The sequence below is a fragment of the Mus caroli genome, chromosome 4 (genome assembly GCF_900094665.2).
Source record: "Mus caroli chromosome 4, CAROLI_EIJ_v1.1, whole genome shotgun sequence".
Taxonomy (NCBI): domain Eukaryota; kingdom Metazoa; phylum Chordata; class Mammalia; order Rodentia; family Muridae; genus Mus; species Mus caroli.
The window spans coordinates 34,817,409-34,833,539 of record NC_034573.1 but is presented as its reverse complement, the minus strand read 5'-3'; the positions used below and the strand labels follow the sequence as shown (position 1 = coordinate 34,833,539).

Here is a 16,131-nt window from a genome sequence, read left to right as displayed (position 1 = left end):
AGATCTGGCACCCTCTTCTGGAGTGTCTGAGGACAGCTCCAGGGTACTTACATATAATAAAAAAAAAAAAACCCAAAAAAAAAAAAAAAAAAAAAAAGAAAATAGGTTCCATGTTGATGTCCTTTACATTTAAACCAGAGCTACAGAGATACAGAGAGCATTTATAATGAAGATACTATGCTAGGCTGTATCAAGAAAGGCTGTCTTCTCCTAGGCTTAAAATTTTTAAGGATTATTTTATGCATGTGAGTGCACTGTAGCTGTCTTCAGACACACCAGAAGAGGACGTTGGATCCATTACAGATGGTTGTGGTTGCTGGGATTTGAACTCAGGACCTTTGGAAGAGCAATCAGGGCTCTTAATCACTAAGCCATCTTTCCATCCTTCTCCTAGGCTTTTTATTGAGAAAGTCATTACCAAATTTTACATTTGGGGCTGGGGCTGTAGCTCTCTCAATTGCATGCATGTTTTGGTTTGATTGGCAGTTGGGGGTGGAGACAGGAGGACCAAAATTTCAAGGTAGCTCTATAGTAAGTTCAAGGCCAGCCTGGTCTACAAATAAGGACAGCCAGGCTGTTAACACAGAGAAACTGGTCTTAAAAATCCAAAAGAAAAAAGTTTTAAGATCAATCTGGTCTGTACAGGGAGCCCTTGTCCTTGTCTGCCCCCAAGAGTCAGAGCTTGGCAAATTAGACATATGCCTTTAATTGCAGCACTTGCAAATTTGAGGCACAGTTAAGACCAGCTAGGACTGCATTGTAAGATCTTGTCTCAAAACAAAACAGGAACTATACAATGTGGTGTCCCAGTAAGCTAAGTATGGGACAAGCTAGTAGTGTTTTTAGTTGCTGGTAGTTATGTACCACCATACTTGGGAAAGTCTTAGAAGACCACCTTGTTCATCCTTCAGCAACATTTGGAAGGAACCTCTAAAAGACTGACTTCTCTTAGGCCCCACATAGCTTCAGCTGAGGGACCCTCCTAAGAAGCTCTTCTGGGCTAAGGCAGCCTGTCCCTGGCACTCCCCACTGAGGATGTCAAGTAGGGAGAACCTCCTTATATGTTCAGAGAGGATGGAACCTTGTACAGGCTAGTGGTGCCTGGTGCCAGTTTTTAATCTGGCAACCCCCATAGCCAAAGGTTTGTTAAGGGCCCTGTAGTAGGGGTTAGTGGAAGCTTAGTGCTTGGGACTTAAGGAAGTCAGGTTCAGGGGAGATAGTCTTTGTGTGGTCCACCAGACAATTCTGTAAATAAAACAAAGTACCCTGTCCCCTTAATTGACAATCATGACATGTGTTTCAGGGTGATGTTTTCCAGAAATGCCAGCAGTGTATTTTCTCTTCACTAGTTTTTGAATCTTGCAGTCAGTTTTCTTCTCCGTTCAAGCTGACCATATTACTAGAGAGTGAAAGCAGCTAGATTTCAGTCTCATGATTTACCTAGTAACTTAAGACATTTTCAGGTCTCACCCCAGACCTACGCAAGCAAGCATATTTTCATATACAGCATTTTATATTGTCTTTCAAGATTTTTTACTCTTCCCAAAGGTCTCACCTTAAATGCTAAATTAGTATGTCATATCTGAAAAGCTTAATGAACGGTATATTGAAGGTGGCATGTGTTTTCCTGGTTTAAAATGTTGACCAGCAAGCCAGAAGTGATGCCTTTAATACCAGCACTTGGGAAGCAAATCTGAGTTCCAGGTAAGCCTAGGGGTCTTGACAAAAAAAAAAAAAAAAAAAAGGCATTGCATTCTACCAGGATTTTGCTTTTACCAGCCCAGGCAACTGGCCCAACAGTGTTTTTAGTGCTAAAATCCAAGGTCGAGGTGTTTCTAAAATTGGAACACTATCAACAGTGATACTGCTTGACAGCACAGGCTGGTTTTGATCCAATACAAATCCCATGCCTTATCCCTCAGCCTCTTAAATGCTGGGGCTACAGGCGTGTTATACATGCCTGGCTGGCTGTCTCAGGTAATGCAATTCTACCCGTTATTAGACCTTCGTGTTTAAGGCTATTCTATACAACCCAGTTGAACCTAAATCCCAACAGGATGAGACCTGATTCGTTTCTTAGGTAAGGGATAGTTCAGTTCCTGGCTACTTTTCTGAAGACATGGGTTCAATTCCCAGCACCCACATTGCAGCTCACAACTGTAACTTAGTTTGAGGGGATCTGGCACACACATTAAAACCATTCCTAGGCAGTTCCATTCACAGCTTAAAATGAAAACCAAGGACTGAAGGCTGGGGACCCTTTGTAAGCCAAGTTTTGAGTATTCTGCGTGCCTAGAGCATGAAGTGGGTTTTGGGGACTCACTGTAGAGATGGGACCTACTTGGAACTGAATGTGGGTCCTCTCTTGTCAGTACTAGCCATTGAACCCTCTCTTCACCATGGTGATTTGCTAACTCAAATGTTCTCCCCGTGAAGGAAACTTCAGCCTACTTTCAGATTAGAAAGGTTTTAAAATTTCTGACTAGAAGAGATGTGGCAGACCTAGGTAAAGACATGAAATTCACATATTTTCATCCAGGTTGGTTGAAGTTCCCTTTTCTGACTTGGGCTCAGGCCTATACCTTTCTTATATATGGATAAGAAATAAGTATATATGGACACTAAGCATTCCCACATTTCAGGAACATAGACATAAAATTACATCATAAAAGCCCATAATGCTTTGATGAATTGAGAAAAAAAGGCCTGCAGTGACACTGGAAACACTTTGTAATCAGTATATTAGACAGTCATACATTTCAGTAACTGCTTAAATTCTGATATCCAGATTTAAGCATGTAAGCATGTGACTTCAAAACATACAACAAATCTATTCATAATTTGCTATACTACCAACATTAAATTGCAGTTACGTTGGAGCCTAAGTCCAATAGAAAGCCTGTAACAGACCTAAGGAGCACCTTCCCTGGATTATACATGCAAATCACCCCTCCATGTACACATCTCATCACTTTAATTTGTAAGTTACTTGGGCTTTGGAAGTCACTACACCCAAGCAAAGGCTTATCATGGTTTGAGAAGGGGAAAAAGGTGATCATGTTTTCTGTTTTTATATATATATATATATTAAAAATGGCACAGCAGAAGGGAATGCAATCTAGAAGAGCAAGCCCTTAAGCAGTAGCTTATGATAAACTTCTTTAGGAATGTATCATTTCTATCACTAATAACACAGGCGAAATGTATTATGCCACCTTCTAGTAATGGCTGAGGCAATACAATGCAAAGGCATCACAATTGGTTCACTTCATACAACTAGACAGACCAACATGTAACTAATTGTTTTCTTTTGATTACCAGTTAAATACAGAATTTTAATCCCATAGCTTAACAATGAAGGGTCACACAACACATACCTAGCATGTCAGTCTAATGTACACAGCTATTATCAGTTACACAAGATATGGCCTAACAGATGCTAGGGAACTTTTTAAACTAGTTTTTACAAGTATTCATTTTCATCTTGAACACTGAAGTCATCATACATACAGGGCAAAGTCAGAGCTTTTATATTTGTGTTTATTCTTCATTTAACTTTTAAAACACTACTATAGTTGAATATTAAAACAAAAACAATAGCCAAGTAGTGAGCTTATTATGATTACAGTCCTTCCCACATTCACTACTGCATACAGAATGTCAGAGAGTGACTGGCCCATTAAGAGGTCTGACACTGAACGCCACCTCTGGGGTGATGTTCATCATCCTCATATGCTTCTCCATTATAATGACGCCGTCTTTCCTGATTTGGATCAAAGTCCACCAGTTCTACCTGATCCATTTCATCAGTCTCTTCTACTTCCTTCCTTTCAGGAAGGAGTTTTTCCAGCAAAGAGAGTTTATCAGGAGAGAGAAAGCCATTTTCAGGAAAGTTTACCTGCAAAAAAGAAATTAAATTCGATTCTATCATTAGACATACCTTTAAATATACTGGAATTACCCCCAGAAAAACACATAATTCTAACTACCGGAACTTGCTCTGTAGATCAGGCTGTCTTCAAACTGAGAGATCCAAGTACCTCTGCCTCCCAAGCAGTGGAATTAAAGGTGTGGGCCACCATTGTCTAACCAAATGATTTATTCTTTACCCTCCCAATTCTACCTTTCAAGTGCTAGATTATAGGCACACATCATACCCAGGCCAGGTGCTTAACAAAAATTAACTGCCATAGTTGCCACTTCTAACCCATGGTTTAAGAGAAATCCATTTGGTGTTTCAATTTTAACTGCATTTTTAAAGGGAGATTTTAATGCATTTGCTTAGTCTGTATTGTATTTTAATAAGCTAACCATTCTCAAATGTTCTTGAGAAATGACAGCTTACCTTAAACTCAATGATTAGACGTCCCTTTTCATATGGCCGACGGTATATTGGCATACCTTCATTTAGCACACATTTTATATCCCCATGCTTGACAATCTGACCTAAAGACATGGAAGCCAGGTTCTTAGGGATGGTCTCATTTGTATAAGCAAAGAAAAAAAGTGAAACAGACAACCTCTGAGTTCTGGTTCAATAGCCCCGTTTCCTTCATTTAAAGCTTTTCTAAGAGGTGACCAGTAAATTTCATCTCAGCTCTAAGGATATATAACCGTGGAAGGAAAGCAAGACATTTCCCTCAATACCTATATAGTACTTCATAGTTATCAGAAGACAAGGAAAATGCAAAGCAGGGAAACAGGTTCATCTCGTTATCATACCTGGATGAGAGGTGATGACTATGGTTCGGTTGTCAAGAGTAGATATTGGCTTTTGGAAGCCGCACAATGCTTCAACCAGCTGTATATCCATACACATGAAAAGATCTTCTCCTCGCCTATAGCAATACAAACAAGGCACAGTTACATTTTTCACACATGACTATATACAGACACAACAGGCAAACTTCTGTCACCAATCTGAAAACCAAACTATTAAATACTGAAAATAACAAATTATTTTGGAAACAGTCATTGAACAAGGCTTCAAAATCACTAGGACACAGCTGGACACAGTGGTGTAAGCCAGCACTTGGGAGGTAGTAACCAAAGGCAGAGAAGATCAAAGCCTGCCCTGGACTTAAAACAACTGTTCTTTCCACACATTCTAAGCAATGTATTCTTCCCAAGTTGTTGCCTAATCTTAAATCTGGTTTCTCAGAGGGGAGAAAAAACACACAAAACATATACTGGGGTTAAAGGAAGCCAGACACATTTGTAGTATATGAATCAGTGTGAACAAAAAAAGTTACAAACAAAAAACAAAAATTTCCCACCTCGATTTGGGTATTTAGTCCAATTATGAAAACTTTGAGACAGTAAAGATCTCTTGGATGTATGTATGTAGTATGGTGCCTAGTATAGCATTTTGTTTTTTGAGATAGGGTTTCTTTGTTTAAAACAGCCCTGGCTGTCAAACTCAAGAGATCCACCTGCTCCTCTCTCAAGGGCTGGTATTAAAGTTGTGTGCCACCAGTGCTGGGCTCTTGTGATAGCATTTTTTAATAGCTGACATTCCCTCACATTTAGTTTTCCAACACAGAATAAACACCTGTTAGAAATATCCTTTCCTGAACAAGTTCCTTCCATACACATGACCCCCTCCCCCAACCTTCATGTCCAGTTTGGAAATTGTTTCAAGACACAAATTATATATATTTAACAGTTCCAAATTTTAGTTTTGTATTAAGATAGTTTGAATATTTATACATAAACAACTCCGTATAAACCAAGAATGGGCAAATGATGAAAGGCATTAACTTTTTTGAATCGACTATCCAGAAACTGTAGGCAAGCAGGTTTGGTCCGTCCCATTCCCCCCACCCCCTCCCTGCCCCCCAAGACAGGGTTTCTCTGTGTAAGCACTGGCTATCCTGGAACTCATTTGTAGTCCAGGCTGGCCTCGAACTCAGAAATCCACCTGCCTCTGCCTCCTGAGTGCTGGGATTAAAGGTGTGTGCCACCACGCCCGGCTTTGAGAGCAGGGTTTTCTTATATAGCTTCTCCAGTTGCTTGCTATCCATTAATGCTCACAAAAAAATCTAGTCAACAATTTTAAGACAGAAACAATCTTGATTCTACTTCCAGCCATTTACAACTGAAACCGAGCTAATGAGCTTTTATAGAACACACTGCAGTTTGTTACATATACCTGTGTTCTAAGAGTAAATAAAAGCTCACTCAACCTTTTAAAACTAGAATTCAATCTAATTAGTCAGTTTGGAAAAGTGATTAAGTCTTTACCTTGTAAAAACAGCATGGTCCTTCTGATCTAACACAATGATAATATCTCCTGGCTCCAGTCCTGGTTCTTGGTCTCCTTCACCGTGGAATGTTATCTTCTGACCATCTTTCATGCCTAAACACAGATCAAGTTTGTACTTTTACTGATATCAGAGGCCAGATACTAAGGTCAGGATCATAAAATCTACTAAACTACAGATGTGGTCTGTGGATGAAGAGTTCAGTGGTACAGCACTATGCCAAGGCATTGGGCCCAATTTCATCCTCAGTATCATTCCTTCAAAATGTCCTGACCTGCATGTATGTCCTTCAGCACGTACACATCTGTGCTGGATGATGGAAAAGACTATTTAACCCAGTCTAGTCTGGTGCTGAAGCAAGCTGTAACACAGTAGACGAGACAACTTTCTACAGTCAGGCTTCTAATCTCAGAAATATTACCTACTTAGCTGCACACCTAACTTTCCACAGAGACTTATTTCATTCAAGCAGTTGAGGACTAAAAACACCTATGTTAGAAGCAAACTGACAACTGGCAAACAATATAACCAGTTAACTACTCTGATTGTGTAACAATCTGTAATTACTATCATTAGGCTACAGTGTCAACTGACTTTTTTCTGTTGTACCAGCAGTATTTCTAGTAAGAAAACTAGATTTTAAAATCCAGAATTCTTCCTTTGGAAGCTTCCTCCACTCTCCATTCTCATCTTCTCTGTTATCTGTTGATTAACTACCCAGTACAAGCAAAGACCCTGGGTTTGGTTTCTACTAGCCTGGACTGATTAAAAAAGTTACCTGGGTAATGGTGAAGACCTAAAGGTCTTTAATCCCAGTACTCAGGAGGCAGAGGCAGGACCTGAGTTCAAGGCCAGCAGTCTCAACCCATCCCTTACTCCACCCTCAAAATGTTTATTACTATTGGATACTTTAACATGTAGCCCATATAGAAAACACTGACTGTATTTTCCAATACAGCAAATGTTTTTGAAAAGGTCACGTAATCTACTGAGATTCTTACTGGCTTCTAATGCTAGCTCACAACTTTTACTTTAATAAAAATTTAACCGTGTGTTTTCAGATGTCCTTCCGTTCCACTGAACCTGACCACAAGTCCCAGTGGTGCTGTCTCCACCTCCTAGACCTCCAAGGCAGAAGTACACAGACTAGTATATACCAAAGTTAGCATCCCACCCCCCCATGCTGGGCATTTCAACTCACTGTTGTGCAATAGATGTTATCCACTGAGCCCAGGGCCCAAGTCTGGATGGCAGGCTTATGATCACAGTACTAAGGAGGCAGAAGCAGTTTGGGCTACATACTGAAACCCTACTGGAAAATGTTAAAAACTTAGAACAAAAGGCAACCCCCCATGCCCTTTGTTTGGGTTTTTCAAGACAGGGTTTCTCTGTATAGCCTTGGAAGGGTCTTGGAACTCACTCTGTAGACCAGGCTGACTTTAAGGTCACAGAGATCTGCCTGCCTCTGCCTCCCAAGCACTGAGATTAAAGGTGTGCAGCACCACCGCCAGACTGACTTACTAAAATGTGAGTAAACTACACTACTATGCATCTGTAATGCCAATACTTAGGAGGACCAGGAGTTCATAGCAACTTCTGCAGGAGTCCCACTCTCTCTCAAACAAGAAACAAATGTTTGGTCAAAAAAGACAGGGCTGAGGTTTTCCTGGCAATACAGGAAAAAATACCCATCTCAATAAGAGAAAAAGAAATTGAGAATTTTAAAAATAATTATAAATGACTGTTCATTAGGCTGCACCCTCACTGAAAGAATTCTGGCAGCTGACGTTACTGACAGGGAGTCCTTTTCTTAAATCCTTTAGCCACTGTTAAACTGCACATGTTCCAGTAAATAATCCTCATTCATGCAAGCAATCCTAATTAAAACAGTATATATCACAAACACCTCTACCACAAAATGATAAATTTGAAAAGAATTTAAAACGAAGTGGTACAAAAGGTAATGAGGTGAAAAAAAAACCCATCAAAATACATTACACACTATGAATGAAATTGTCAGAATAAAAGATACGATTCAGACTAGAGTGGATCAGTACTCACCTTTATCAATATGAACTTCTAAAATTTTCTTCTCTCGAACTATCTTTCTTCCATTGCAGCTCTTACATCTGTCTTTAGGACTGATGCGTTCTCCATGACCCTGGCACTCCATGCACACTGACTGAATTTGCTGAACCATTCCTGGTCCAATCTGATGAATCCTTATCTGCATGCCCGTCCCCCGGCAGTTGGGACAGCACTCTACTGCTCCTTTCTTACCACCTCGGCCTAGACGGTTTTAAAAGAAACTTATAAAACTTAGCAGTAATTAAGAGTCTAACTCCTTAGTATTTAAGGTCTTATGGACTGATGTCCTAAAATGTACAATTCAGATAAATTAATATTCTTCTTTGTAAGTCTAAGAGAAAACAAACAAACAAAAAAAAAGGTAGGCAAACTATGAATCTCCAAAGTTCACCAGAGGAGGTGAGAAGTCTTGCGTTTTGAATTACGGTTTAAATAAGACACATGGTCAGCAAAAGCAGCTGTGTTGGGGAGTGAGGTGAAGGAAGGCAGGTCTTTAGATATGAAAATGCCCACAGATGTCAGAGCATGCACTCAGGATTTTTGGCTCAGACAGGGGAGAGGAGAAGAGGAGATATAGGAAGGGAAGGGCAAGGCCTAGAGAACTGGCTCACTAACTAGAAGATTAAGATTGGCTGCTTTTCCAGACAGAGGGCCTGGGGTTGCTCCCCAGCACCCACATGGTGGCTCACCACCCTCCTCTTTAACTCTAGTTCCAGGTGGATCTGATACCCTCTTCTGGCTTCCACAGGTACAACATGCAGCAGTAGAGAAACACACAGAAAGACAAAACAAAGGACAGTGTGTGAGGTGGTGGTGGTAGTGTGTTAAGCCTTTTTAGTCAGCTCAAAGTAGGCAGTCCTCAGGGTAAAGAGCTCTCTCTGCAAGCATTCCACTTTCACAACACTTTAAGGATCAGTGAGATGGGGCAGCAACTCCAAAATAGCTTGTACCACAATCTTACAATATGTGTTCCCACAGCACATTTTTTTTTTTTTTTACTGACCTCCTAAGAGATCTAACATGGATTACTATGCCTGGGAACAGGGCCATCCTTTAAAAAAAAAAAAAAAAAAGGTAGCCAAAATGCTGTACAGGAGTTTTAGTTAAGAGGTCAGCCTGGATGAAACTGGTCTTATTAAAAACAAAAAAAAAAACCTCATTACTGCAAGTTGTTTTCTGACCTCTCAACACAACACAACATGCATATAAATGTACAAAGCATTGTTTTTTTTTTTTTTTTTAAAAATGTTACTTAGGATCTACACAGGATTGGGCCCATCAACATGTTGTCATAAAGGAGCTGATGACAAGGCCTCATCCCTGAAGAGACGTTTTCTTCTACATGTAGCCACTAATTCTGGTGTCTGTCCTTTGGGAACAATCCCTCACCCACATTCCTGTAAGCAACTCTAATGGGACTCATTGGGCCATCAAACCACAGGCATACAGAAGAATAGTAAGGAAAAGGAGTTGGAGAAGAGAATAATGAAAATTATATACAGACATGAAACTGTCACAGCAAAACCATAACATCTCTCTTGGTAGAAGATTCAGCTGTTTTTTAGTGCCGCACTCCAACTTTCTCTATCAGGGAAGTCACGGGGACCTGGTACTCAGGAAGTTGAAGAAAGATCTAAGGCCAGCTTACCTCTACAAAGACCTATCCTCATAAACCATAAACAACCAACACCTAGGAACCCTTACCTTCACATTTGTCACAAATCACATTCTTTTGCAGAGCCAGTTTTCTTGTTGCACCATTATATAAGTCTTCTAAGGTCACTGAGAGCTGATGAACCACATTTTTACCTAGAATAAAACACTGCTCATTAAACACCCATCTGTAACGTTTCTTTGTTGAAGGCACTATAAAAATGGCAAAGGATAATGGAAGACCAGCCTCAAGCTATACATCTTTTTGAGCTATACTCATATACAACAATCAATCCAATCACTTGATTTTCAAACTAATCTAATCATAAGTGAGGAAAATTATGTGAGCAGTTCATCTATCTGCCTAAGAACACAGAGGCCTCTCAGAAATCCAGCAATTAAAATACTACCCTTAAAAGTCACTCAATGTTCAGGCACATTTCACAATGCTAAGCATGTATCCCTTTGAAGGTTTTACTTATTAGGTATTATTAAGCAACATGGCTAGTTACTTAATCCAAACATTCTTTAGCACAGTAAATTCTTTCTAATCAAGATTGGCTGGAGAAGCCAATATTGAGACACTACTGAAATAGCAATTTCTACTTCAGTTTCAATAGTTTTTTATTGCTAGGCTAGCACTGGTTGTCTCAAATTTCCCAGGCCTTTTGTTATATGTTATACGGTCCAACAGAACTTTCTGTAGCGATGGACACATTTTACATGTACAATACTGCAAAAATCACAAGTCACAATTACTAGATACAATTTTTAAGTGTGGTGGCTACTACAGCTGCAGAGAAATTTTTCCCTCCAAATTAATCTCACCTTAAAGACCCACATCTGGCTAGAGCAAGACTCCCACATATAATTAACTACAAGCCGAAGTAGGTTGGTTGAGATCACATAAGGACAACCAGGTTAGAGAAATTCAGTCACCTGTCAATGGTTAATAAGTTCCTAGCTGGTGATCCTTCCCCTAGGACTTTATCCACGCCTCGAGCATTGCCTGATTACCAGATAAAGTCCCAATCCTTTCTGAGTATCTGAATATTCTTACTCTTTAAGGAGTTAAAATTAAAGTCACGACATTGTGCTGCTTTCTCGTTTCACTTTGTAAGCAAGTAGGTTCTCACAAGTTGGAAGTTCGAGCTTTCTCAACTTTATACAGAGTACAAGAAAGGGAAAAGCAAGCTTCTGGAAACTGACCAAGTCCATTCTCCAAAGCAGCACAGTTAACAAAAGCCCTCACACTCATCTAAGCCAAAGTTAGTCTACCTTCCTGTAGCTCATACCACCTTATGGCTGAGCAGGTCAACTGCGATTATAGGTTGGTCTTTTAAATATGTTTATGTGAAAATCAACAGGCCAGAAGAGGAAGCTGCTGGTCCCCTGGAGCTGGAGTTTCAGGCAATGGTGAGCCAGCTATCTAGTGTGGGTGTGGGAAACAGAGCCTGGATCTTCTACAAGGAATGGCAAATGCTCTTAACCACTGAGCAGTTTCTCAGGCCCACAGGTAAATTGTTCTAAAAACATATAGTAAACAGTTTTTCCAAGTCTTCTTAACCCTTTAAGGGGCAAAGTGAAATTTAATGGCCTGCCTATTTGTTTTAGAACTGTGCCTACGAACTAGTTTATATTAACTATATATACTGAGAACAAAGTGCTATTTCACCCTTCAATACTGTCTTCCCATAGACATCTTTTGGCCAAACACTAAATGCATTAAGCTGAGCTAGCAGAGCTGAAACAAGAGTCAACAGCAGCAGCTGTCTGCAGACAATGAGCTTTTCTCAGTCTTTGCTTGCTAAGGGTTACTTTTCTCAACAGAAAAGGCCACTGCACTCACCACTGGGTTCTAAGAGCAGGTGGTATTATCCAAGGTAGGAAAGGGCTTAGAAACCTAAGCTACTACACTTTGTTACCCCCACTGTTTGGGAATCTATGGGGTTAGCTATACCTGCTTTTTGGCTTAGCTATTTTTTGATTACATAAAATCTCAATGACACCAGAAGTCAGAGACAGTTCACGGACAGAGTGTAACATCATGCCAACGTGTAAACAAGCATTTGAATAAATTCTCAAGTCTTTTTTTCAGCAGCAGTTATTTCTTTCTAGCTGCAGGTAAGCTAGATTTTTCTTACCTCTCCTTTCTCTTTGCATTCTTCCTCCTCCTCCAAAGAACATATCAAAGATATCCATGGGTGAGCCAAAACCACCACCTGCTCCGCCCTCTTTAATCGCCTGCTCCCCTCCTTTATCATATAGTTCCCTTTTTTTGGAATCAGCAAGAACTTCATAAGCTTGAGAAATCTGTTTAAACTGTTTCAGAAAAGGACATCCCATTAGAAACAACTGTTACAAAGCACAGCTACTGTAGACTTTCAGGCACTAACAGAAAGATACACACATTGCAACACTACTGCTGAGCTGTTTGCCTGTGCCCTTACCTTTTCTCCTTCATTTGGATTCTTATCAGGGTGGTACTTCAAGGCCAATTTTCTATATGCCTTTTTCAATTCTTCCTGGGTGGCATTGGGTTTGACCCCCAAAACATCGTAGTAAGTGGTTTCTTTCACCATTTTTTACAGTCTGAAACCAGAAAATCGTAATTTTAAACCAGCTTTAAACTTTGTACAAAAGATCCAACTGCTTCTGCCTCCTGAGCACTGGGATCAAAGGTGTGTGCCACGACGGGCTCTTAACTGGTAGTCTTTAACTACCAGAACTAAAGCAATCTGTTCTTTTGCATTTATCTCATACTAATACAGCCTTCCCTAAGCGTCTTAAAAGGTAAAAAAATTCCTGATATGATTCAGCTGTAAACTCGAACAGATTAAAATATAGATTTCAGGGAACTCGAAGGAAAGCCTCTCTCGCAGCTGGTTCAGACTCTACTGCACTAACACATGAATTATTTGGCTTCTTCCGGTTTCCTTTCCCCAGAGGTTTTGCTAGTAACCCACAGCAGCACTGATAGGTTCCGTCCACTGGTTAGTATATTACCGCTGCCTTTGTACATCTGATAAAGGCCATACCCTCGCCGGAAAGCGACACTGGACTCCCGGGGGTGGAGGAGTGGCTTAGGAGACCGGCTCCAGGGAGCAGGTGCCCGGGCCCCGTCGCCATCCTGCTCCTGCTCGCTCGCAGCTTACCCACTCTCGCCCTGCAGGCCTGGAAGCTGGCTCGCCCTCTGGGTTTCCCCGGCCCCCGGCGCCGACCGTTAAGGCTTCCTTCCTTTCTCCCTCCCACCCTGATCGAAAAGGCGGAGGGGGGGGGGAGGCCGGACCTCAACAAAGAGAGGGAGGAGAGCCAGGAGAAGCGCAAGCCGCAGCCTCCGCCCGGCTCCTCCCGCAGCCCCTCACCCCTGCCTCGCTCCGCGCGTGCGCAGCGCTGCCCACCCGGCCCGGGCGGCGGAGCGCGGGGGTACGAGGCGAGGAGCATGAGGCGGGAGGCCAATTGGCTTGGGCCTTGGGCCTCCTCGTGGCGTGCGGGCAGGCAGGGCGCCGGGCATTCCCGGCAGCCTTCCGAAGCCCGAGGCCGGCTCAGGGAACCCGCAGTCCCCGCCCACGCGGGACCAACCGCCTCCGGCTGTGCCTTTCCCGGCTGTCTGGGGTCCAGACCGCACGCCGGGACCGAGGGAGGCCCGAGGGCCGAGACTCACCGGTGAGCGGGCGGGCGCCGGAGAGCGGAAAGGAGCGGAGCACAGCGCAGTTCGGCCACACGCTGCCCCTCCACCACCCACCGAGCGTTCTGGAAAGTTCCGCCCGGCCCGCCGCAGCCGACCTCTTTTGTAGCCGAGCTCCGGCGCGTCACTTGCCGGAAGTCCCGCCCCTCGCCGCTGCCACCGCCCCTCGGTTACCTGGGCAACGGCGCGGGGGCGGGAAGTGGCTGCGCCCAAGGGCCTTGTGGGGGTGGACTCAAGCCCGGGTTCCCGAGCCTCGCAGAATCTTCTAGAGGCTTTTTTTCTTACTGCGAGGTACCAGAGTGCGGAAGTCTTGAGGTGGAGAGGTCATGTCCCAGAGTCCGTAAGCCGGGGACGAGTGCTTCAGGCGCTGTGCGCGCTGTGCTGAAGGGGATCGGTGGAACCCAGCCCTGGCTGCGAGTCTGATTTTCTGCAGCTCCAGCTCCTTACCTCTGAGCCTTGCGGGCAAGAAATGCTGAGCAAGGCGGGCCTACTCCCTAGACCAGCCTCGCAGGCTTTGGTTTCACCCAAGCGCACTTCGGTCAGAGCTTTTTGGACGAGCCTGGCCCAGGCTTCAGATCCTTTTGGCTCTGACGACTTGGGCGGAGGGAATCTGGGACTGCACCAAACAGGAAAACATTTAGAATGCCTCATGCAAACAGAGGGCCATGGACCCTTTAGTTCAGTCTTCCACCCAGTTTGGCCGCAGAGGAGCGGCCAAAAGCAAAATTAATTGCTTTAGCTTATTGTTTTAATTCTCTGACCGTTTTTTATTTCCATTTGGTGACTCAAAAATCTATAGTTGGCAAAGTTGAATCTTAAGCTTTCAACGGACACAGTGAATGTTTTTCTTAATTCAGTAACACAATAGACACATCAAAGAAGTGGAGGTGTAAACTTGAAAGAGTTCACATATTTTAAAGACTTATTTTGAATCCTCTGTGTGTGTGTATGTGTGTAGGTGCCCAAGGAAGCCAGAGGCATGGAGTCTTAAGTCTGGCTTCAAATTCTGAACTCTCCTGTCTCTGAGCAGGGTGGTACATGCTCTTAACCGCGGGGCCTCTTGCTTGGACTTTTGTTGGAACTGGAACAAGCTAAAAACTTAGAAATCACAAAATACAGGTCAGCACGTGAACAAGAAGCAGTTAATTACACTTCCTAATGGAAGCCGAGAGTGTGGAATGAGATTCTTTAAATGTTCGTTTTATTGTGTGTTTCTAGGCTTGTGGACCATTGTAGTTCTCTCGTACCTTTGCACAGGTAACTCAAGTCTTCAGTGCGTTACCAGCTGAGCGGCTGTCTCAGTGCTTTAAGATCACAGGTAATTGGATGTAGCCAGAGCTAAAGGAGCTGGAAAGGCTGGCTGTCTTCAAACCTACCCAAAGACATCTTTAGCTCTTGGTCTTAAAAACCTGCTCTCCACAATTACTGCTTTCACTAAACTCTGTTGTAGTCACTAAAGCTATGCCACTTCCCTTACAGACTTTTTGATGATGTGCTGTGGTTTTGGCTGAGAAACATCTTTTCTCATCTTACGTGTTACCCTCTCAGATATCACATCTATCAATAGGTTATGTCTTTAAAGCAGGGGTTCTTTACCTTCCTAATGCTGCGACCCTTTATTACAGCTCCTCATGTTGTGGTGTCCCCCAACCATAAAATTATTTTCATTGCTACTTCATAACTGTAATGTTGTTACTGCTGTGAGTTGTAATATAAATATGTGCCAATGGTTTTCCAAAGGGATCAAGACCCACAGGTTTGAGAACTGCTGCTTCATGCCAACACTTTTGAGTAAAATATCTACTATGCCAGGCATCCTCTAGGCCTTGCCAATACAAAACTCTTGTAAGCCATGGCCCCTACTCTCAAGGAACTTAACTTGTAATGAGATTAAAAACCAAAACCAGAATTAAAAACAAAAAACCATACCAAAACCATCCAACCAACCAACCAACCAAAATTACAGGGCTAGGCTGATAAAGTCTGCCTTTAATCCCAGCACTCTGAAGGTAGAGGTAGGCAGATCTCTAATATAGAGGCCAGGCCAGTCTACATAGCAGGTTCCAGGGCAGCCAGAGCTACAGAGTAAGAAAGACCCTGTCTCAAACAAAACAAACAAAAAACCTCAAAAATTACCAGCAAACTCATCTGTGATAATTTTTTGTGGAAATGAGATCTTAGCTTAGTTTGGTAGTTCTCCTGAAAATTCAGAACTAGGAAGCAGAACCAGGAGGCTAGTGAACTCAAGATCACTTGAGTTAGGTGTGACACCGTCTTTGGAGTGGGAATATAACACATAGAATGAATGCTTCTTATCCTGCTCAAGGCCCTAGGTGTGATTCCTAGGACTGCAAAGAAGAAGAAAGAAAACTATCTTGCATGTGTTGTTTACAACAGATTATTTTGTTGGGGTAAATAAATCAGCCTTGTTATTTTTTT

At 42.4% G+C, this 16,131-nt stretch overlaps 1 protein-coding gene across 2 annotated transcripts; it reads right to left on the bottom strand.

Moving 5' to 3' along the window:
- Positions 1-1,653: 1,653 nt before the first annotated feature.
- Dnaja1 (DnaJ heat shock protein family (Hsp40) member A1) lies at positions 1,654-13,829 on the bottom strand. 2 transcript variants are annotated; one of them, XM_021159913.2, is made up of 9 exons: positions 13,669-13,829; positions 12,455-12,596; positions 12,149-12,326; positions 10,056-10,160; positions 8,325-8,552; positions 6,244-6,358; positions 4,723-4,838; positions 4,346-4,446; positions 1,654-3,898 (listed from the first exon to the last, which is right to left on the bottom strand). In XM_021159913.2, the coding sequence occupies exons 2-9, from the start codon at positions 12,584-12,586 to the stop codon at positions 3,680-3,682; spliced, it is 1,194 nt and encodes a 397-aa protein (XP_021015572.1). In that variant the 5' UTR covers positions 12,587-12,596; positions 13,669-13,829; the 3' UTR covers positions 1,654-3,679. The 2 variants fall into 2 exon arrangements, with proteins under 2 accessions (XP_021015572.1, XP_021015573.1); XM_021159914.2 differs by lacking the exon at positions 13,669-13,829 and adding an exon at positions 13,160-13,372.
- Positions 13,830-16,131: the final 2,302 nt, after the last annotated feature.

Bases quoted from the DNA above. Each gene is read 5' to 3' on its own strand.
- Dnaja1 (XM_021159913.2), bottom strand. From the start codon at position 12,586: ATGGTGAAAGAAACCACTTACTACGATGTTTTGGGGGTCAAACCCAAT. The intron at 12,327-12,454 runs GTAAGGGCACAG...TTTCTGAAACAG, and splicing joins ATCCAAATGAAGGAGAAAAG to TTTAAACAGATTTCTCAAGC. The intron at 3,899-4,345 runs GTAAGCTGTCAT...TCTTTTTTGCAG, and splicing joins GTCTAATCATTGAGTTTAAG to GTAAACTTTCCTGAAAATGG.